The 23,307-nt window shown below is 37.9% G+C and overlaps 1 protein-coding gene across 1 annotated transcript; it reads right to left on the bottom strand.

Moving 5' to 3' along the window:
- Positions 1 to 8,331: 8,331 nt before the first annotated feature.
- On the bottom strand, positions 8,332 to 17,055 carry LOC141405821 (uncharacterized). The gene is made up of 4 exons (XM_073990555.1): positions 15,745 to 17,055; positions 9,147 to 9,251; positions 8,998 to 9,094; positions 8,332 to 8,904 (listed from the first exon to the last, which is right to left on the bottom strand). Exons 1-4 carry the CDS (start codon positions 16,945 to 16,947, stop codon positions 8,528 to 8,530), a joined length of 1,782 nt encoding a protein of 593 aa, XP_073846656.1. The 5' UTR covers positions 16,948 to 17,055; the 3' UTR covers positions 8,332 to 8,527.
- Between the last annotated feature and the right edge of the window lie 6,252 nt (positions 17,056 to 23,307).

Raw genomic sequence — 23,307 nt, 5'->3', positions numbered from 1 at the left:
GCCAAACGTGACTGAGGTCATATCTTAAATCTTCGCAGGGTTCGAGAGTAACTTAACACAATTAATTTTTCCGGCTCCAATCATGGTAGAACAAACAAGATAAAGTAAATACTACAACAAATACAACTCAACAACAACCACATTGAAATTTGTTTTTAAATGGTTTTATTTAGCTCACCCCGTTTGTTTTATTTATTCTTGGGTCAAATTTAGTAATTCAAATTTCACCCTCTTCCTGTCAACCGATTAATCTGAAATTTTGTATACACTTTGGATTTTGGTGACAATACAATTATGTTTATTCATTATCATTATAAATTCAAGATGGCCGCCGCTACAAAATGGCGGATAACGTAGGTTTTATCAATCCCATCAATATGGGTATCAAATGAAAGTGCTCAACAAGCAGAATACAATATACTATAAAAATTGAAATCCAAAATGGCGGCCGCTACAAAATGGAGGATAACGTAGGTTTTATCAATCCCATCAATATGGGTATCAAATGAAAGGGCTCAACAAGCAGAATACAATATACTATAAAAAATTGAAATCCAAGATGGCGGCCGCTACATAATGGCCGATAACGTAGGTTTTATCAATCCCATAAATATGGGTATCAAATGAAAGGGCTCAACAAGCAGAATACAATATACTATAAAAAATTGAAATCCAAGATGGCGGCCGCTACAAAATGGAGGATAACGTAGGTTTTATCAATCCCATCAATATGGGTATCAAATGAAAGGGCTCAACAAGCAGAATACAATATACTATAAAAAATTGAAATCCAAGATGGCGGCCGCTACATAATGGCCGATAACGTAGGTTTTATCAATCCCATAAATATGGGTATCAAATGAAAGGGCTCAACAAGCAGAATACAATATACTATAAAAAATTGAAATCCAAGATGGCGACCGCTACAAAATGGCGGATAACGTAGGTTTTATCAATCCCATCAATATGTGTATCAAATGAAAGTGCTCAACCAGTAGAATACAATGTACTATATAAAATTAAAATCCAAGATGGCGGTCTCAACAAAATGGCGGATAACTTAGGTTTTATCAATCCCATCAACATGGGTATCAAATGAAAGGTCTCTACAAGTAGAATACAATTTACTATGCAAAATTGAAATCTAAGATGGCCGCCGCTACCAAATGGCTGATAACAATTTTTTATCAATCCCACCAATATGGATATCAAATAAAAGGGCTTGACAAGAAGAATACAGTGCACTATACAACCTCAATATTTAAGATGGGCGCAGCCACTAAATGGCGTATAATTAAGATTTAAATTTAGAAATTGAATCTGTAATTTAGGTATCTGATTAATCCAGCCTGAATCCGCCACCCAAGTCAAGATTTTTTATCGTGTTGAGGACTGTGTGGCGTTAGGGTGGCTAAAAATGATACGTCGTTAGCGGTACACCACCCAAGTTAAGGTGAAAGGTTAAAACGCGCCGAGAACTGTATGGCATTAGGGTCGTTAGCGTTTTCCCCTCAAGACTCGACCGTTTAAATGTCCATTACTCGTGGGAACAAAATGGTAAAAAAATATGAAGCATTGTGGCGTTTTTTTATTGGGATAGCGTTTGAAATTTTGTGTGTGCATTCGTCAAAATTCGACGACACATACAAGTGGAAGAGGTTTGAATTGTTTTCGCAGACACTTTCGTCGGAGTTGTATGAGGTTGCCAAGGAAAAACTTCTCATTGAACTTTTTTCTTTGCTTACCTTTATACTTCGAACTGACGATTGATGTTTGGGTATAAAAAGTTTCTTGTTGAAGAAGTTATTGAAAAATAACTTCGGTGGAGAATATCCACAAACAAGAAACAAGGGAACTGATGAGATCCAGTGGCGTGGATCGAAACTATAGTATTCCCTGCCTTACCCCTTGGCGAACAATGCCAAATCTTTTCCACTAATAAAATAGTTGTTTTTAAATATTAAAACAACAACAACAATGGGATTAAGCCAGACTATTTTGAAAAAACAAAATGGTAAAAAAATATATAACAAGTAAAAAAGTATCAGTCGGCTTTGCCGACAGAGATATACCCTCAGCCTGTGTATATTGAAACAATTTTTTTCCCAAAATACGTATGTATTAAGGTGGTTTTGAAACTTTTGAGCGTTTGAACCGACAAAAATGTTGATTAGGATTAAAGATTAAAGGTTTTGCGGAGGATATACTAAAAGGAATGGATCGACATTGACCGTTATGGAAGTGGATCTCCAGCCACAACATATGGTGCCATAGGGGGTTTTTACACTATTCGGGCTGCTTGCTCAATAAGTATGGACTTGCCCCTAAAAAAACTTTTACCATAGTAATTGAGGCAGCGAATGCAAGTTGCTTCAACAAAAATCAAAGTGATTCGCGAGCAGGTCTTAAAGTGAACTTATCCGAAATTTTGTGTGGGAGGTACCGGATGGAGTTGACAAATATAGTCCATATTTGAACCTGATCTATATCTGGTAGATATATTAGGATGTATAAAGTGTAGACCAATTCGGCCACTCCCTTCAAGAGCTACCGTACGAACAATTTTTCCGAACATTTTTGAACTTTTGTGGGGGAGGTACCTAAAGGAGTGGACCGATATGGCTTATCTTCAAACTTAAACTATGTTTGGACAAAATATTACTAAGGCCATATTTTGGACCGAATCGGCAGATTCGTTCAAGAGTTATCTTTCGCTCCAACCACCTAACACGGTGTCATAGGGGTTTTTTGCAAGTTTCATGCTATTTGCTCAGGAAGTATGGACTTGCCCCTGATGAAACTTGTACCGTCGTATAAAGGGCAGTGAATACAAGTTGCTAAAACAAAAATCAAAGCGATTCGAGAGATGGCCCTAAACTGAACTTTTCCGAAATTTTGTGTGGGAGGTACCCGAAGGATTGGACCTATTGAGACCATAATGGAACCTCATATTACTCTGGTAGAAAGTTTACGCTACACAAAGTATGGACCAAATCGGTCACTCCCTTCAAGAGTTATCGTGCGCACAATTTTTCCGAACATTTTCGAACTTTTGTGGGGGAGGTACCGGTAGGAGTGGACCGATGTAGCTCATCTTCGAACTTAAACTAAGTTTGGGCAAAATATTACGAAAGCCAAAATATTAACCGAATCGGTTCATCCGTTCGATAGTTATCGTGCGCTCCAGCCAGCAGGACAGACAGACAGACAGACAGACGGACGGACATGGCTAGATCGACTCCAAATTGTCTGAAACACATTTCGTCCAAACATACTTGGGGTCTAAAACCATTATTTCGATGAGGCACATTTTCATCGTATCAAAGTGTATATTAGGGCTATAACCAAAAAAATACCACCACATAGCCGTGTAGAGCATGGAAAACTATTATGAAATACGGTGTCAATTTTTCTCTATCGCGAAAAAAGTTTCCGCACCAAATGCATGGAAGTTCAGAAATGCATTTTTTAATTTTATCTGTTATAACAACATATTTGCTTTTCATGAAAATTTTTATTTTTTTGTAATCTAATTTAAAATCATTATCAAAGCGTTCTGGACCAATTTGATCTCAAATCGCGCCATTTCGGAGCATATTAAGAATTTTTGACACTATTGCAATTTTTGGTTTTTCTTTATAAACTCGAGAATTTTATGTTTATATTTTTTGTACCTATCGGACAAGAGAATTTGGGGTCATTTGCAACAAATTCGCGAAAGTTACAGGCTGTTTTTGTTGACCTTGCCTCTGAGAATTGTATTTGTTTTCTACAAAAATACAAAACCAGTACCATGTGGGGAATTTTGTCATAATAATGAAAACGCGTTTCTAAGATCGATTCGATGAAAAAAGTTTCAGCACCGACCGCAATTACTAAAACCCTTTTGGTATTTTTTCTACTTATAATTTTAAATTAGCTTTGTTTGAATAAATATTTGTAGACAAAAAAACATTTCTCACAGGCAAATTCATTAAAAACGGTCTGAAACTTTCGCGAATTTGTTGCAAATGACACCATATTCTCTTGTCCGATAGGTACAAAAAATATAAACATAAAATTCACGAGTTTATAAAGAAAAACCAAATATTGCGCTAGTGTCAAAAATTCTTAATATGCTCCGAAATGGCGCGATTTGAGATCAAATTGGTCCAGAACGCTTTGATAATGATTTTAAATTAGAATACAAAAAAATAAAAATTTTAATGAAAAGCAAACATGTTGTTATAACAGATAAAATTAAAAAATGCATTTCTGAACTTCAATGCATTTGGTGCGGAAACTTTTTTCGCGATAGAGAAAAATTGACGCCGTATTTCATAATAGTTTTTCATGCTCTACACGGCTATGTGGTGGTATTTTCGATATCTGCAAAAAAGTGCAAAAAGTTATATCCCTAGTGTATATACCCTCCTTAGCCTAAAGGCTGAGGGTATAAAAAATACAAACACGAATTATAAAACAGAAACTGCAACACAACGTAAACGAAGGCTTCAAAAAGCGAAAGAAAAGTATAAAGCAAAACGAGCTAAAGAAAGTGAAGGTGACAGAAATAGTCGATTACAGAAACGACGGGAACAATTAGCGTCAAAAACACCTGAGCAATATGAGGCCAGGTTAAAAAAGCAACGTCAGCGATATACACAAATGACGGCGTCAGAAACGCCTGAAGAATATGAAGCCAGGTTAACAAAGCAACGTGAGCGATACACACAGATGATAGCGTCGGAAACGCCTGAAGAATATGAAGCCAGGTTAACAAAACAACGGGAGCGATACACACAGATGTTTGTTGCCTTTAATAGCCCTACTTATCACACGTCCATCGTTGTCGGTTGAACAACTGCCTAATTATAGTGTAACATTACAAAACAAACATTTTAATCAACGATTGTAGACAATTGACTTGTCCCACGGATTTATTTTAGTCTAGTCTATGCATATGTTTATAATTCCCACGACTGTATCTATTTTATTATTTTTTGGTTTTTAGTACATTTATCTTAAACATTGCAATGTATGCTTAACATAATGTCATGTTCACACGAGCGTTTCAATTACGTTGTTCGCCTGTCGAACGACGTACACGAATTAACCCGTTTCCACGACACCATTCGTAATTAACAGAAACATAAACAAAATTTCCTTCATTTTTGTTTCCTTGTTTTCACGAAAATTTGAATCGAAAACACATAAAATATACATTAAATGAATAGGAAAAGCAATAGACTTTCCTTCAAATGTATCTTCTATGTCCCAATTTACATTAGGCGAGTTTACTTGCGGCAATTGTCAGTTTGTAGGTGAGAGAGGGCGCTGAGAGGCAAAGGGTTACCATATACCTCACCTCTCTCTCCTACAAAATGACAATTGCCGCAAGTAAACTCGCCCAATGTAAATTGAGACTATATTTAAATACACCCATTTCATTCATTTTTTCTATAAATTCTGAATAGTTTTGTATTTTCAATATATTTTTATTTGTTTCTATTTTCAAAATTAAAGAGAGAGAGACATGTCAAAACAATATTTATGAATACAGACTTTCAGTTATTTGTTTCTTTTTTGTTTCTGATTTTTTACGCGATTTTGCACTAATGGACAAGAAATGTGTGTGGAATTAAGAAGGAAACACAACCATCTTCCTTCAGCATCTATATAAAATGTTTAGTTCATTAATTTTCATTCAACTTTTTCCTTTTTTTCTAAAAATTATTGTGTTTTCAACAAATTTTTCAATTTTGAATTTAGACATGTCATAATTAATTTTTTCGATAAATTCTCTCATTTGTTAGGGATGGGACATACTTATTCGTCGTTCAGAGAGTATTTCTAATCGAACAACGTAGAAAAATCGTCGTTCGTTCATAGAAATTTGTGTGGGGAAATAAGTAATTTATTCGTAGTTATGGGTCGAACAACGAATAGAGAACGAACGACGTACCGTGGAAACGGGCTATAAAACCGTTTAACTTAAAAAGTTTTTTACCTATTTTTATTGTTTGTAATGTTAGTGTCATCAGTAAATGTAAACAAAATAAGGAAATGTCTATAAATTATTGGAATTTAAAAAACTAATATTTTTTCACATTTGATTGAATATTTTGCAAAACATAAATGAAACTCGTTATATTTTCAATTTGAATGTTTCCATATCATTCCACTATATGCATAATTTCTCGCAAAAAATAGAATTCTTGTAATTAGGTTTGAGGTCGCTGGAAATTCATTGAAAAAGGAGAAGCCGTTTCAATATTTTGTTTTTGAAATCAAATAACACGTTTTTATTAGGGCTTCATTTTTTTCAAACTTATCAAAATACCACACCATATTAACAAATGTTGTACCGCGGGGTTTTAGTGTGCGGCACGCCGTTCTGACTTGGAGGAGGTTACATGTCATTGATATGAAGAAGTCTTTATAGGAAATACAGTTGAACCTCGATTATCCGGGAACCTCCATTATCCGTGATAGAAAAGAAATGTTGGACTTTTTTGCATTTCTTCTATTTTTCGTTATAAACTTCATTACCAGGGATTAAAAACACAGTTTCTAATTAATTTGATTAAGCAAACAAAAGGTAAACAAACAGAAACTGCAACTTCTCCCGTATTACACTATTTGTGTATTTATGGTATCACAAAACCATGGGACAAACTCAATTCAGATGAATCTGATGATGATGATATTTTAGCTTTGTTCCAGAACTAAAAAGTTTTTACAATTTTTACCACTTTTACACATTTTGCGTTCCCGTACACAAAATTTATATGAAAATCGTTTACGACTTTTACAACTTTTACCACTTTATAAAGAACGGGAACAGCCCATTTATGTATCCTTCTAAAATATGGTGGATTACCGTAACAAATTTAATAAAAATTACAGATTTTCATATTATTATTGTACAATAATATGTTATTTTTACCTAAAAATATGTTCAAAAACTGCATAAAAGTATTGCCTCCATTATCCGGGAAAATCGATTATCCGTAATGCCTCCGGTCCCGACCATCACGGATAATCGAGGTCCGACTGTAGTTTTTTTTCTGATGAATATACATACATACATACATATTTTTTCTTCAAAAAAGTCTATATTTACATTAGGCAATTTTCCTTGCGGCAATTGTCAGTTTGATGGAGAGAGGGGTGAGGAATGTGGCAACCCTTTGCCTCGCAACAACCTCTCTCACCGACAAACTGAAAATTTCCGCAAGGAAAATTGCCTAATGTAAATATGGACATATATATCCCTAATGTACATCGAATATAGAAATAAATGTATAAAATGTCGTATGGAATTTGATACTAACATTACAGCCCAGTTCAGTCAGCTGGGTTTTGCTGTTACCTTTTTATTGTTCTACCATGGCCTAAGTCCCGATTTGCATTAGGCGAGTTTACTTGCGGCAATTTTTCTCGTTCCTTTTTAAACTTGCTTCTTGCATTTAAAAAAGGCAATTCCTTTCCGACAAGTTTGGTTTTTAAAACAATGAAAATAATAGCACTGTTCCTTTACGTTCAAGAATCTGCAAGTTTTACAACTTTTTACTCGAAAAGCGTTCCTTTACTTCAGACACAATACAATTCATATGGGAACAGTTTTCAACTTTTACTACTTTTGCGGGTTTTACCATTTTCAGAAGTAAAGGAACAGACCAAATGTCAATTACGAAAAATATAAAAGGAATTGCCCGAAAATTGCCGGTACGAGCAATTTTTTCCACTTCCATACCCCTTACGTGTCTCTCCTACAAACTGAGACTTGCCGCAAGTAAACTCGCCTAATGTAAATTGGGACTTAAGCCCTGATTTTTAAAAAGTGTTTTTAAGCTTGTAAAATTTTAAAATATATAATAATACTGAAAAAATTATTGTTTAAGTGCGGTTAATGATCTGTTCGAGGAACCTTTGGAGGATCTCTGTTGGCAAAGCCGACTGATACCTTTTTACTTGTTTTAGTACATTTTCTATTTCATTGAGAAATTTCTTTACAAGTATTTCCTAAATTCTCTCAGAAATATTACTATTAATTTTCCTAAATTCTCAGTACTCAATAGAAAAATAGTACATTCATTACATTACGTCACAAACTCTGATGTAAAGGTGCTATAATATAAATGTTTATCTGATAAGTAAATAAGAGTTAAATAAGATTTTGATTTATAAAATTCAAAGTATACTTTTAGGCTGTGCTACTACAATCCAATGCCTTTTTGGGGCGAAAATTGTTGGAAGATAAATATGCAATTTGTGAGGAACAAATCAAGGCATTCGAAACAGAAAGATCATTTGAACAATGGAAATTTATAAAAAAGTGGACTACGATTAAATAGGAAAATCTCATTCTCGATTGTAAGAATTTTAATAAGAATTATTGTACAATGTGATGTTCCCATTAAAAAGATGGAAAGAATAAGGATATGTACAAACTTGATTGCCGCATAGTGCTAAAATTAAACATGCAAAATATAAAAAATGCACGTAAAAATATGCAAAATATACTAAAACAAATAAAATTATTTTATAAGTGCTGCGAATTCTCTAATCTTTTAATTTTCTTTTCCAGTTTCTTGCTCTTCTGCTTTAGTACATCGATTATGCGACGTTGCTCTTCAACATTAGCATTTGTTTTATCATAGTCCAACATCAGTGCTGGCTTATCCAAGAGACCACTATCAAAACTTAACTCCCTTAGTTGTTTTCTAATCGCTGTTCGTTTCATCCTCAATTGATGGATTCTTTGGCGTAGTTGTTGCTTTTCATCATTTAGCTCGTCTAAGGCCAAACGTTGTGCCATCATGGAATTCTGCAGCATTTTCTGTTGCTCCTTATAGTGAGCCATGGCGTGGATATCTCTCTGAACGCGTTCGTGAAGTTTTCTCAATTCGATATTGCGTTCTGTAACAGAAAGGGGCGAGGGTGGATTAAGATTGAAATATATACATAAATTATTGATAACTTGTGAGTGTGATAGCTTTCGACTCTACCCACCTTCAATCTTTCGATCTAGAATTTGTGTTTCGTTATGTAGACCTTCAAAGCTTTTCATTGTTAAACCGTTACCGAGATGATCGATTTCTGACAATTTCTAAAGGATTATATTTTTAGTTACGTTTTATTTTATTTCCTCAAATTCTTACCTCTTTTAAACTAGCCTCTGTGTGCTGCTTCAGGATCATTTCAAATCGTACTTCATTTACCTCCTGACGACATTTGGCCATTCCCAATAAAAGTTTCTCTATAAGCTGGAAAATAGAACAAGAATAGCCAGTTTAGTTGGTCACTGTGCCCACAAAATAAAAAAACATAAGGACCACCTTCGATAAACGATTCAAAACAATCTTTGAACAGCCAGGCTTCTATAGACCTCCGTAGAAGGCTTCTATATAATAGAAGACCTCCGTAGGAGGCTTCTATAGAATAGAAGACCTCCGTAGGAGGCTCCTATAGAATAGAAGACCTTCGTAGGAGGCTTCTATAGAATAGAAGACCTTCGTAGGAGGCTTCTATAGAATAGAAGACCTCCGTAGGAGGCTTCTATAGAATAGAAGACCTCTGCCGGAGGCTTCTATAAAATAGAAGACTTCCGTAGGAGGCTTCTATAGAATACACGGACTCCGTAGAAGGCTTCTATAGAATAGAAGACCTCCGTAGGAGGCTTCTATAGAATAGAAGACCTCCGTAGGAGGCTTCTATAGAATAGAAGACCTCCGTAGGAGGCTTCTATAGAATAGAAGACCTCCGTAGGAGGCTTCTATAGAATAGAAGACCTCCGTAGGAGGCTTCTATAGAATAGAAGACCTCCGTAGGAGGCTTCTATAGAATATACGACCTCCGTAGAGGGCTTCTATAGAATACAAGACCTCCGTAGAAAGCTTCTATAGAATAGAAGAGTTCTGCCGGAGGCTTCTATAAAATAGAAGACTTCCGTAGGAGGCTTCTATAGAATAGAAGACCTCCGTAGAAGGCTTCTGTAGAATAGAAAACCTCCGTAGGAGGCTTCTATAGAATAGAAGAATAGAACACACGACCTCCGTAGGGGGATTCTGTAGAACACACGACCTCCATAGGAGGCTTCTATAGAATACACGACCTCCGTAGAAGGCTTCTATAGAATATACGACCTCCGTAGTAGGGGGATTCTGTAGAACACACGACCTCCATAGGAGGCTTCTATAGAATACACGACCTCCGTAGAAGGCTTCTATAGAATATACGACCTCCGTAGTAGGCTTCTATAGAATACACGACCTCCGTAGGAGGCTTCTATAGAATACACGACCTCCTTAGAAGGCTTCTATAGAATATACGACCTCCGTAGGAGGCTTCTATAGAATACACGACCTCCGTAGAAGGCTTCTATAGAATACACGACCTCCGTAGTAGAATACACGACCTCCTTAGGAGTCTTCTTAAGAATAGAAGACCTCCGTAGGATGCTTCTCCAGAATACACGACCTCCGTACGAGGCTTCTATAGAATAGAAGACCTCCGTATGAGCCTTCTATAGAATAGAAAACCTCCATAGGAGGCTTCTATAGAATAGAAGACCTCAGTAGGAGGCTTCTATAGAATAGGAGACCTCCGCTGGACGCTTCTATAGAATAGAAGACCTCCGTTGGAGGCTTCTATAGAATAGAAGAGCCCCGTAGGAGGCTTCTATAGAATAGAAGACCTCCGTAGGAGGCTTCTATAGAATACAAGTCCTCCGTAGAAAGCTTCTATAGAATAGAAGACCTCCGTAGGAGGCTTCTATAGAATACAAGACCTCCGTAGAAGGCTTCTGTAGAATAGAAGAATAGAACACACGACCTCCGTAGGGGGCTTCTGTAGAACACACGACCTCCATAGGAGGCTTCTATAGAATACAAGACCTCCGTAGGAGGCTTCTATAGAATACACGACCTCCGTAGAAGGCTTCTATAGAATACACGACCTCCGTAGTAGGCTTCTATAGAATACACGACCTCCTTAGGAGTCTTCTTAAGAATAGAAGACCTCCGTAGGATGCTTCTCCAGAATACACGACCTCCGTACGAGGCTTCTATAGAATAGAAGACCTCCGTATGAGCCTTCTATATAATAGAAAACCTCCATAGGAGGCTTCTATAGAATAGAAGACCTCAGTAGGAGGCTTCCATAGAATAGGAGACCTCCGCTGGACGCTTCTATAGAATAGAAGACCTCCGTTGGAGGCTTCTATAGAATAGAAGAGCCCCGTAGGAGGCTTCTATAGAATAGAAGACCTCCGTAGGAGGCTTCTATAGAATAGAAGACCTCCGTAGGAGGCTTCTATAGAATAGAAGACCTCCGTAGGAGGCTTCTATAGAATAGAAGACCTCCGTAGGAGGCTTCTATAGAATACACGGACTCCGTAGGAGGCTTCTATAGAATACAAGACCTCCGTAGAAAGCTTCTATAGAATAGAAGACCTCCGTAGGAGGCTTCTATAGAATAGAAGACCTCCGTAGGAGGCTTCTATAGAATAGAAGACCTTCGTAGGAGGCTTCTATAGAATAGAAGACCTCCGTAGGAGGCTTCTATAGAATACACGGACTCCGTAGGAGGCTTCTATAGAATACAAGACCTCCGTAGAAAGCTTCTATAGAATAGAAGAGTTCTGCCGGAGGCTTCTATAAAATAGAAGACTTCCGTAGGAGGCTTCTATAGAATAGAAGACCTCCGTAGAAGGCTTCTGTAGAATAGAAAACCTCCGTAGGAGGCTTCTATAGAATAGAAGAATAGAACACACGACCTCCGTAGGGGGATTCTGTAGAACACACGACCTCCATAGGAGGCTTCTATAGAATACACGACCTCCGTAGAAGGCTTCTATAGAATATACGACCTCCGTAGTAGGCTTCTATAGAATACACGACCTCCGTAGGAGGCTTCTATAGAATATACGACCTCCGTAGAAGGCTTCTATAGAATATACGACCTCCGTAGTAGGCTTCTATAGAATACACGACCTCCGTAGGAGGCTTCTATAGAATACACGACCTCCTTAGAAGGCTTCTATAGAATATACGACCTCCGTAGGAGGCTTCTATAGAATACAAGACCTCCGTAGAAAGCTTCTATAGAATAGAAGAGTTCTGCCGGAGGCTTCTATAAAATAGAAGACTTCCGTAGGAGGCTTCTATAGAATAGAAGACCTCCGTAGAAGGCTTCTGTAGAATAGAAAACCTCCGTAGGAGGCTTCTATAGAATAGAAGAATAGAACACACGACCTCCGTAGGGGGATTCTGTAGAACACACGACCTCCATAGGAGGCTTCTATAGAATACACGACCTCCGTAGAAGGCTTCTATAGAATATACGACCTCCGTAGTAGGCTTCTATAGAATACACGACCTCCGTAGGAGGCTTCTATAGAATACACGACCTCCTTAGAAGGCTTCTATAGAATATACGACCTCCGTAGGAGGCTTCTATAGAATACACGACCTCCGTAGAAGGCTTCTATAGAATACACGACCTCCGTAGTAGAATACACGACCTCCTTAGGAGTCTTCTTAAGAATAGAAGACCTCCGTAGGATGCTTCTCCAGAATACACGACCTCCGTACGAGGCTTCTATAGAATAGAAGACCTCCGTATGAGCCTTCTATAGAATAGAAAACCTCCATAGGAGGCTTCTATAGAATAGAAGACCTCAGTAGGAGGCTTCTATAGAATAGGAGACCTCCGCTGGAAGCTTCTATAGAATAGAAGACCTCCGTTGGAGGCTTCTATAGAATAGAAGAGCCCCGTAGGAGGCTTCTATAGAATAGAAGACCTCCGTAGGAGGCTTCTATAGAATACAAGACCTCCGTAGAAAGCTTCTATAGAATAGAAGACCTCCGTAGGAGGCTTCTATAGAATACAAGACCTCCGTAGAAGGCTTCTGTAGAATAGAAGAATAGAACACACGACCTCCGTAGGGGGATTCTGTAGAACACACGACCTCCATAGGAGGCTTCTATAGAATACAAGACCTCCGTAGGAGGCTTCTATAGAATACACGACCTCCGTAGAAGGCTTCTATAGAATACACGACCTCCGTAGTAGGCTTCTATAGAATACACGACCTCCTTAGGAGTCTTCTTAAGAATAGAAGACCTCCGTAGGATGCTTCTCCAGAATACACGACCTCCGTACGAGGCTTCTATAGAATAGAAGACCTCCGTATGAGCCTTCTATATAATAGAAAACCTCCATAGGAGGCTTCTATAGAATAGAAGACCTCAGTAGGAGGCTTCTATATAATAGAAAACCTCCATAGGAGGCTTCTATAGAATAGAACACCTCAGTAGGAGGCTTCCATAGAATAGGAGACCTCCGCTGGACGCTTCTATAGAATAGAAGAGCCCCGTAGGAGGCTTCTATAGAATAGAAGACCTCCGTAGGAGGCTTCTATAGAATAGAAGACCTCCGTAGGAGGCTTCTATAGAATACACGGACTCCGTAGGAGGCTTCTATAGAATACAAGACCTCCGTAGGAGGCTTCTATAGAATAGAAGACCTCCGTAGGAGGCTTCTATAGAATAGAAGACCTCCGTAGGAGGCTTCTATAGAATAGAAGACCTCCGTAGGAGGCTTCTATAGAATAGAAGACCTCCGTAGGAGGCTTCTATAGAATAGAAGACCTCCGTAGGAGGCTTCTATAGAATAGAAGACCTCCGTAGGAGGCTTCTATAGAATAGAAGACCTCCGTAGGAGGCTTCTATAGAATAGAAGAATAGAACACACGACCTCCGTAGGGGGATTCTGTAGAACACACGACCTCCATAGGAGGCTTCTATAGAATACAAGACCTCCGTAGGAGGCTTCTATAGAATACACGACCTCCGTAGAAGGCTTCTATAGAATACACGACCTCCGTAGTAGGCTTCTATAGAATACACGACCTCCTTAGGAGTCTTCTTAAGAATAGAAGACCTCCGTAGGATGCTTCTCCAGAATACACGACCTCCGTACGAGGCTTCTATAGAATAGAAGACCTCCGTATGAGCCTTCTATATAATAGAAATAGAAGACCTCAGTAGGAGGCTTCTATATAATAGAAAACCTCCATAGGAGGCTTCTATAGAATAGAAGACCTCAGTAGGAGGCTTCCATAGAATAGGAGACCTCCGCTGGACGCTTCTATAGAATAGAAGAGCCCCGTAGGAGGCTTCTATAGAATAGAAGACCTCCGTAGGAGGCTTCTATAGAATAGAAGACCTCCGTAGGAGGCTTCTATAGAATAGAAGACCTCCGTAGGAGGCTTCTATAGAATACAAGACCTCCGTAGAAAGCTTCTATAGAATAGAAGACCTCCGTAGGAGGCTTCTATAGAATACAAGACCTCCGTAGAAGGCTTCTGTAGAATAGAAGACCTCCGTAGGAGGCTTCTATAGAATAGAAGACCTCCGTAGGAGGCTTCTATAGAATAGAAGACCTCCGTAGGAGGCTTCTATAGAATAGAAGACCTCCGTAGGAGGCTTCTATAGAATACAAGACCTCCGTAGAAAGCTTCTATAGAATAGAAGACCTCCGTAGGAGGCTTCTATAGAATACAAGACCTCCGTAGAAGGCTTCTGTAGAATAGAAGAATAGAACACACGACCTCCGTAGGGGGATTCTGTAGAACACACGACCTCCATAGGAGGCTTCTATAGAATACAAGACCTCCGTAGGAGGCTTCTATAGAATACACGACCTCCGTAGAAGGCTTCTATAGAATACACGACCTCCGTAGTAGGCTTCTATAGAATACACGACCTCCTTAGGAGTCTTCTTAAGAATAGAAGACCTCCGTAGGATGCTTCTCCAGAATACACGACCTCCGTAGGAGGCTTCTATAGAATAGAAGACCTCCGTATGAGCCTTCTATATAATAGAAAACCTCCATAGGAGGCTTCTATAGAATAGAAGACCTCAGTAGGAGGCTTCTATATAATAGAAAACCTCCATAGGAGGCTTCTATAGAATAGAAGACCTCAGTAGGAGGCTTCCATAGAATAGGAGACCTCCGCTGGACGCTTCTATAGAATAGAAGAGCCCCGTAGGAGGCTTCTATAGAATAGAAGACCTCCGTAGGAGGCTTCTATAGAATAGAAGACCTCCGTAGGAGGCTTCTATAGAATACACGGACTCCGTAGGAGGCTTCTATAGAATACAAGACCTCCGTAGGAGGCTTCTATAGAATAGAAGACCTCCGTAGGAGGCTTCTATAGAATAGAAGACCTCCGTAGGAGGCTTCTATAGAATAGAAGACCTCCGTAGGAGGCTTCTATAGAATAGAAGACCTCCGTAGGAGGCTTCTATAGAATAGAAGACCTCCGTAGGAGGCTTCTATAGAATAGAAGACCTCCGTAGGAGGCTTCTATAGAATAGAAGACCTCCGTAGGAGGCTTCTATAGAATAGAAGACCTCCGTAGGAGGCTTCTATAGAATAGAAGACCTCCGTAGGAGGCTTCTATAGAATAGAAGACCTCCGTAGGAGGCTTCTATAGAATAGAAGACCTCCGTAGGAGGCTTCTATAGAATAGAAGACCTCCGTAGGAGGCTTCTATAGAATAGAAGACCTCCGTAGGAGGCTTCTATAGAATAGAAGACCTCCGTAGGAGGCTTCTATAGAATAGAAGACCTCCGTAGGAGGCTTCTATAGAATAGAACGAGGCTTGTATATCATAGAATACCGCCTATTCATATATTCTTTTTATATAAAATTCAATCAAGAATACCATTTATATTTCTTTCACATCTTACCACATTACACTTTGGTCGGTTTTCATGAAACAAATTCCTTTTGACCACATCTTCAAAATCTACTATTGCTTGCTGACTTCTCTCGCTTTCCTCCCTTAACTTATCCTCCATTTTTAATTTTGTTTTTGATGCCATTAACTTTGCATTGGCTTCCATTGCTAACAAATTGTCCAAATGTTGGACAACTTGTCGGTGTTTTCGCATTTCCAATTCCACATATCTTTTACTGTCCGGCATAATTGAGCGGAAAACTTTTTTACGTTTAAAATACTCAACCACCTTACGATTAAGAAATTCACAAACTCTTTGCTCAACATTTCTTTCATGGATTTTATTGAAAATCTCCACCATAAGCTTATGTTTATCTAAATTTTTGCGCAGCATACTTTCGCATGTTGTATGTTCGGCGTCCTCAATAACTTTATCAATAAGTTCATCTATTAATTTTGCAACATTGTCACAAAGGTGGCGATATGCTGCCTGTTGTAAAATTAACTCCCAATTGATTTCATGATCACTGGCTTCTTGTTGGGTTTCCATTTTAAAGAAACTCTCCAAAGTGTTTTCATCGTGAATTATTTTTGTAAGATCTTTATCTTCGTCCAGAGTAAGACCCAAACTCAATTCATCAACTCCATCAACTTCTGACTCCCCATCCGCTTCTTCCAGTTCCAAAAATGTTTCAAAACTTTCTTGCCTTTCTTCTTCATTTTCCAATTTATCGCTTGATTGCTCTTTCGTTATGGATAATGAATTTTTGGAACGCAATCTATCTCCGGTAAGTGGATCCGCAAAATATCCCATATCAGCCTGCTGCTCAATCGAGTGATCATCTTTAGTTTCTTCAATTATTGGAGGAATGCTAAAATCTTCCGATATTTTGTCTAACTCAGGAATTGAACAGAAATCTTTTAAAAATTCCGTAGTTTCTTCCAATGTTGGGCGTTTTAGATATTCTGGTTCTTCTTCCTCTTCTTCTAGAGATTCGCTATCGGTTTCATAAAACTCTAGGAAAAAATCTTTCTTTTCTTGTTGTGATTCTTCGCAATTCGCAAAAGATTTGTCTGATGTTGTCACCGTAGAATCACTCAAAGAGGTTGCATCAGAGGATGACAACTTGGAATTCGATTTGTTATCCGCAAATATACCGGATTTTCTGGGGCTCTTTGCAAAAACCGAGCGTTTTTGTTTTGCGGATGGCATTTTATTGAGAGTGGTGTTGTAGTTTATACTTAACTTAGTGTATATCTATTTTTGTCCAATAAAAATATATAAAACTTATGCTACGATATTTTTTTTTTTAATTTTGACGTGAAGAGAATTATATTGTTGCCAAGGTATATAGAACAAGGCAGAAACGTGGCTTATGTATCAGGTCCACCTTACTTTCTTTACTTAGTTGGCATATTACAGAACATTTGTTCTATAAGCCGAACCAAGAAAAGATTTCCATTCCTCTCTGTTTGTTGCTTTGCTTTTTTGGAATACCACGTCTTTTCATCTTTTCTTCCACTTATTTGCTCCATCGAAGCCTTGGCCTGCCAGCTCTGCGTGTATTTATACACCTTTTTAGCGGGTTTATCATCGCTCATTATTATGATATGGCCTAGCCAACGCAATCTTTGTATCCCGATACGTTTAACTGTACTGATGTCGTTGTACAGCAGATACGAGTACAGCTGGTGGTTCATACGACGTCGATATTCACCGTCAACGCAGATTGGTTCGTAGATCTTTCGAACAGATATTCTCTCAAACACACCAAGCACTGCCTTATCTGCTTGCGCAAGTACCCAGGCTTCGGAACCACACATTTGCACGGGAAGGATCAGTGTTTTGTAAAGTGTCATTTTTGTTTGACGAAATGTGGCTTTGTTTTTAAACTAAAGTCAAAGTAGGCCAATATAATTCTTCTTTTTATTTCACAACTGATGTTGTTTGTTGTGTTTACGGCGTTGCTGACGTAGACGAAGTCTTTACTACCTCAAAAATAAAGGAGCCAAATTCAACAGTTGGTCCGAGCTCTATGGACGCAATGCGCGTCGACACTATCAACTTTGTCTTTTTACCGTTTACCGCCAGACCCACTTTTGCTGATTCTCCTTCGACCTTCTTAAAGGTATCTGTTACTTTTTTTACTGATCGGCCCATGATTTCTATTAGGGTTATGACTTTTTTACGACCTCATATCCCTGTATAATAGCGCAATGAGTTTCTACATAAAATTCGACAAAAAAAATTCTGCACAAAAAGCTTTTAAAATTTTTACTTTTCGGGACTTTCGGTACACGACACAACCAAAATGATGCCGTTTGTATCATTTTATATTATATATAACTTTATTTCATATATAATAAAAATTAAAAGTGGTTTGTGCTGGACCTTTCTTAAAATTTAAATGGAATAAAACTTATTTTAGTCATTAATAGGCAAAATGCCATTCATTCGTGCAACAGGAAATAATTTTTTGAGATTTTTTTTTTCATTAATTTTTTCAATTTTTTTCAAAGTGGTTTGTGCGGAACTTTTTTTTAATAAAATGAAATAAATGTTATTTTAGGCATTAATAGACAAAAGTTCATTTATTCTCACTACAGGAAATCATTTTTAAATGGTTTTATTTAGCTCACCCCGTTTGTTTTATTTATTATTTATTCTTGGGTCAAATTTAGTAATTCAAATTTCACCCTCTTCCTGTCAACCGATTAATCTGAAATTTTGTATACACTTTGGATTTTGGTGACAATACAATTATGTTTATTCATTATCATTATAAATTCAAGATGGCCGCCGCTACAAAATGGCGGATAACGTAGGTTTTATCAATCCCATCAATATGGGTATCAAATGAAAGTGCTCAACAAGCAGAATACAATATACTATAAAAATTGAAATCCAAAATGGCGGCCGCTACAAAATGGAGGATAACGTAGATAAAATTTACCCATCAATATGGGTATCAAATAAAAGGGCTCAACAAGCAGAATACAATATACTATAAAAAATTGAAATCCAAGATGGCGGCAGCTACAAAATGGCGGATAACGTAGGTTTTATCAATCCCATCAATATGGGTATCAAATGAAAGTGCTCAACCAGTAGAATACAATGTACTATATAAAATTAAAATCCGAGATGGCGGCCTCTACAAAATGGCGCATAACTTAGGTTTTATCAAACCCATCAACATGGGTATCAAATAAAAGGGCTTGACAAGAAGAATACAGTGCACTATACAACCTCAATATTTAAGATGGGCGCAGCCACTAAATGGCGTATAATTAAGATTTAAATTTAGAAATTGAATCTGTAATTTAGGTATCTGATTAATCCAGCCTGAATCCACCACCCAAGTCAAGATTTTTTATCGTGTTGAGGACTGTGTGGCTAAAAATGATACGTCGTTAGCGGTACACCACCCAAGTTAAGGTGAAAGGTTAAAATGCGCCGAGAACTGTATTGCATTAGGGTGGATAAAAATGATATGTCGTTAGCGTTTTCCCTTCAAGACTCAGGCGTATCTTGTTGTACATAGCCTTGCCCCCTTATTGGACCGCTGGGGGGTCGACCGTTTAAATGTCCATTACTCGTGGGAACAAAATGGTAAAAAAATATAAAAAATAAAAACACAAATAAAACAGAAACTGCAACACAACGTAAACGAAGGCTTCAAAAAGCGAAAGAAAAGTATAAAGCAAAACGAGCTAAAGAAAGTGACGGCGATAGAAATAGTCGATTACAGAAACGACGGGAACAATTAGCTTCAAAAACACCTGAGCAATATGAGGCCAGGTTAAAAAAGCAACGTCAGCGATATACACATATGACGGCGTCAGAAACGCCTGAAGAATATGAAGCCACGTTAACAAAGCAACGTGAGCGATACACACTAGGCCGGGGCGATTTGTATGGAAGGAAAAAAGTGTTATCGGGCGCCTGGAGTTTCTGATTCTTGGGATTGTACTGAGCAAAAAAGTCAACTAGACCATATGTCTACGGTGAAAATCGAGCCCCCGGATTTTGACTTGAAGTTATTTTTCAAGGATTTTTGGATATTTTGGCATATAAGAACCAAACCACTGAGATTTTCGATCCAACACAAAGACAAAAATTGTAGCCAAGACAATAATAAAGAACTCTCTAGTACATCGCAAAAGCATTGGAACGCTCCTTCAGGTAGTTATGGCCTCGAGAAGGTGCACATTTTTCGGAAAATATCGATAAATGACACTGTGCTACAAAATGGGACTCAAAGTCAGTGGGTGGAAAATTCCTTTTGGAGATGAAAGCCCTTGGTGAGTGTACTAAGAACCCAAAAGGAAATATTCACCATAGGACAAGTTTCCGAGATATCGCGTGATTAATGGTTTAATGTTGGCCCTTAATTTGTGAGAAAATAGCTTCATATCTCTCTAAAGCGTTATTGTAGCTTCATTTTGACATTACATTTCTTCGGTCAAATCGAATGGTGAATCTTTTTGTAGAATATTTCATCCCTCTAACTCAATTTCTTTCATGTCCTTTTCGTCCTTTATTTTTTGAACCGTAGTAAAAGTAACACAAGACGAGATTTTACAGCATCCAAATATTCTACAAAAATGTTGTTCAGAAGATTTTAGGAACGGTTCTCATTGATGACCAATCTATATTTCCCTGTTTTCATGGTCCTTTTTGACATTTACCCGGTTTTTGTTCAGAAAACTATGTTTTGTTTTTATGTATATTCGTTATTGGTCTGTGGTGCTTCTGAAATACTTACCATAAATAGCTCTTGTAATGACGAACACGTTAATAAAAAATTTTATTTGAGGATAGATCCGGTTACCTATATTTTTGAATCGGATATTCTGATATTAAAACCGATTTTGGAACTGGTTTTAACTATATTTTCCGAAAAATGTGCACCTTCTCGAGGCCATAACTACCTGAAGGAGCGTTCCAATGCTTTTGCGATGTACTAGAGAGTTCTTTATTATTGTCTTGGCTACAATTGTTGTCTTTGCGTTGGATCGAAAATCTCAGTGGTTTGGTTCTTATATGCCAAAATATCCAAAAATCCTTGAAAAATAACTTCAAGCCAAAATCCGGGGGCTCGATTTTCACCGTACACATATGGTCTAGTTGACTTTTTTGCTCAGCACAATCCCAAGAATCAGAAACTCCAGGCGCCCGTGATGGTGTTCAAATCGCCCCACTCTAATACACACAGATGATAGCGTCAGAAACGCCTGAAGAATATGAAGCCAGGTTAACAAAACAACGGGAGCGATACACACAGATGTGTGTTGCCTTTAATACTATCATGGGCTTCTACAATACATAAAATGCAGGGCAGCACTGTGGATCACGCAGTCGTATACTTAGGTGCGAAACTGTTTGAAGAAGGCCAAGCCTATGTGGCTCTTAGTAGAGTAAGATCTTTGCAGGGACTACGTATAGAGGAGTTGGACTGCAATAAACTAACGGGCAAAAAACCTTGCAATAATGAAGCACTAAATGAATTAAACAGAATGTGAAATAAAAACTAGAAAATAAAAATAGGTAAAAAAACCTTTTAAGTTAAACGGTTTTATGTTAAACATACATTGCAATGTTTAAGATAAATGTACTAAAAACCAAAAAATAATAAAATAGATACAGTCGTGGGAATTATAAACATATGCATAGACTAGACTAAAATAAAACCGTGGGGCACGTCAATTGTCTACAAATTATCGACTTAATGTGCGATAGAAAAATCGTTTAATTCGTCGTTAGGCAGTTGGCCCGCAGACGGTGAGGAAATTACTTACTATTTTCTAGCTCATGGAAATTCCAATAGTTATACACTCCATGTAAATAAAAGAGATGTTTTAACTAGTTTATCGTTGGAAATTCACACTGCTGGCTGGCGAGGAATCGTTTCACTGCTCGTAGTTTGTCTTTAATCGACAAAGTACTACTCGCTCACCACTATGAAACCCTAAAACTCGCTTATAATCGAGCTTGCTAGCTTGTTTCCACATTCTAGCCCTACTTATCACACGTCCATCGTTGTCGGTTGAACAACTGCCTAATTATAGTGTAACATTACAAAACAAACATTTTAATCAACGATTGTACGACAATTGACGTACCCCACGGTTTTATTTTAGTCTAGTCTATGCATATGTTTATAACTCCCACGACTGTATCTATTTTATTATTTTTTGGTTTTTAGTACATTTATCTTAAACATTGCAATGTATGTTTAACATAAAACCGTTTAACTTAAAAAGTTTTTTACCTATTTTTATTGTGGAACATTGGTGGCGTTTATTTCTCATTGAATGTTTTTCTTTGTTTACGTTTATACTTCGAGCTGACGATTGATGTTTGGGTATAAAAAGTTTCTTGTTGAAGAAGTTATTGAAAAATAACTTCGGTGGAGAATATCCACAAACAAGAAACAAAGGGAACTGATGAGATCCTGTGGCGTGGATCGAAACTAGTCTTCCTTGCCTTACCCCTTGGCGAACAATGCCAAACCTTCTCCACTAATAAACTTGTTGTTTTAAATATTAAAACAACAAAAGGGATTAAGCCAGACTATTTTGAAAAATCAAATATTTTTATTGTGAACAAAATTTCAAAAAGTCATAACTCTAACCAACAGTTTGGAAAAATGCTCTTTCCATATCCTGAGCACACTATTACCAAATTACCTTGCTGGTCTCTACAGGAGAACGTACCTGTACTGAAGCCTTTGGTAGAATTTTCGGACTTCATTCTTTTCTCTTTTCTACCTTTTTCCTGCGGAAAAGACGTTTCTTCTCTCCTTATCTTCCGATACCTCTCTCGTGAGCTACTGATTGACGCATTTTTCTCCTTGGTAGCAGTACGAAACTCCTGGTCATACCATAGAGTCCTTGGTGGATTTTGCGGTTGTTTACATGAAGTGGACAATACTTTGCCATTGTGCTGATATGCATTTGGGTCAGTTGAGTGGAATATGCTGTGGCGATCTGTTGTGATTGCAGCTTACCTTACACTTTCGTGTTGTGTCTGTTCGTACTTTATTTGCTACGTTTAACCGGATACGTACCTTTGCTGCAACAATGTGGTGGTCCGAGACTAGGTTTACTCCTCGGAACGAATGTACAACCTATGTTGAATATCCATCAATCTATCACAACCTCATCAATTTGATTTCTTGTTTTCAGATCTGGAGACAGCCAGGTGCCCTTATGAATGTCTCTGCGAAGTCTGTCAGCCTCATACCATTGTCAGATGAGCGCAAATAAAGTTGATGTTGAAGAATTTTGCTTTTATTGGAATTGTTACAAGTCTTTCATTCACTGGGGTGAAGATGGAGATGTTTTAACCTCCGACCAACGACAAATTCGCAACGAAATTCATGCTTCAGGAGTTGTTGTGACGCCGTTCCCAATCCATCGTATTTCCTGTATGCGTAAACTGCGAACATTCCAGGTGCAGATTAGCGGATCATGATCCCTAAAACGTTTGCGAGGGTCGTTAAATTTAGAGGGGGTTGTTTTCTTTTCTTTCGTTTTTATACCCTCAGCATTTATGCTTACGAGGGTA

The sequence above is a fragment of the Musca autumnalis genome, unplaced genomic scaffold (genome assembly GCF_047663935.1).
Source record: "Musca autumnalis isolate F117 unplaced genomic scaffold, ASM4766393v1 scaffold_5, whole genome shotgun sequence".
Classification (NCBI taxonomy): Eukaryota; Metazoa; Arthropoda; class Insecta; order Diptera; family Muscidae; genus Musca; species Musca autumnalis.
This window is presented reverse-complemented; position numbering and strand designations above follow the sequence as displayed.

What these genes read in the sequence shown, in the direction of transcription:
- LOC141405821 (XM_073990555.1), bottom strand. Translation starts at nt 16,947, where the DNA reads ATGCCATCCGCAAAACAAAAACGCTCGGTTTTTGCAAAGAGCCCCAGA. An exon ending in ACCGACCAAAGTGTAATGTG is followed by an intron (nt 9,252 to 15,744) that starts GTAAGATGTGAA and finishes TCTATTTTCCAG; the next exon opens with CTTATAGAGAAACTTTTATT. An exon ending in TCTAGATCGAAAGATTGAAG is followed by an intron (nt 8,905 to 8,997) that starts GTGGGTAGAGTC and finishes TTTCTGTTACAG; the next exon opens with AACGCAATATCGAATTGAGA.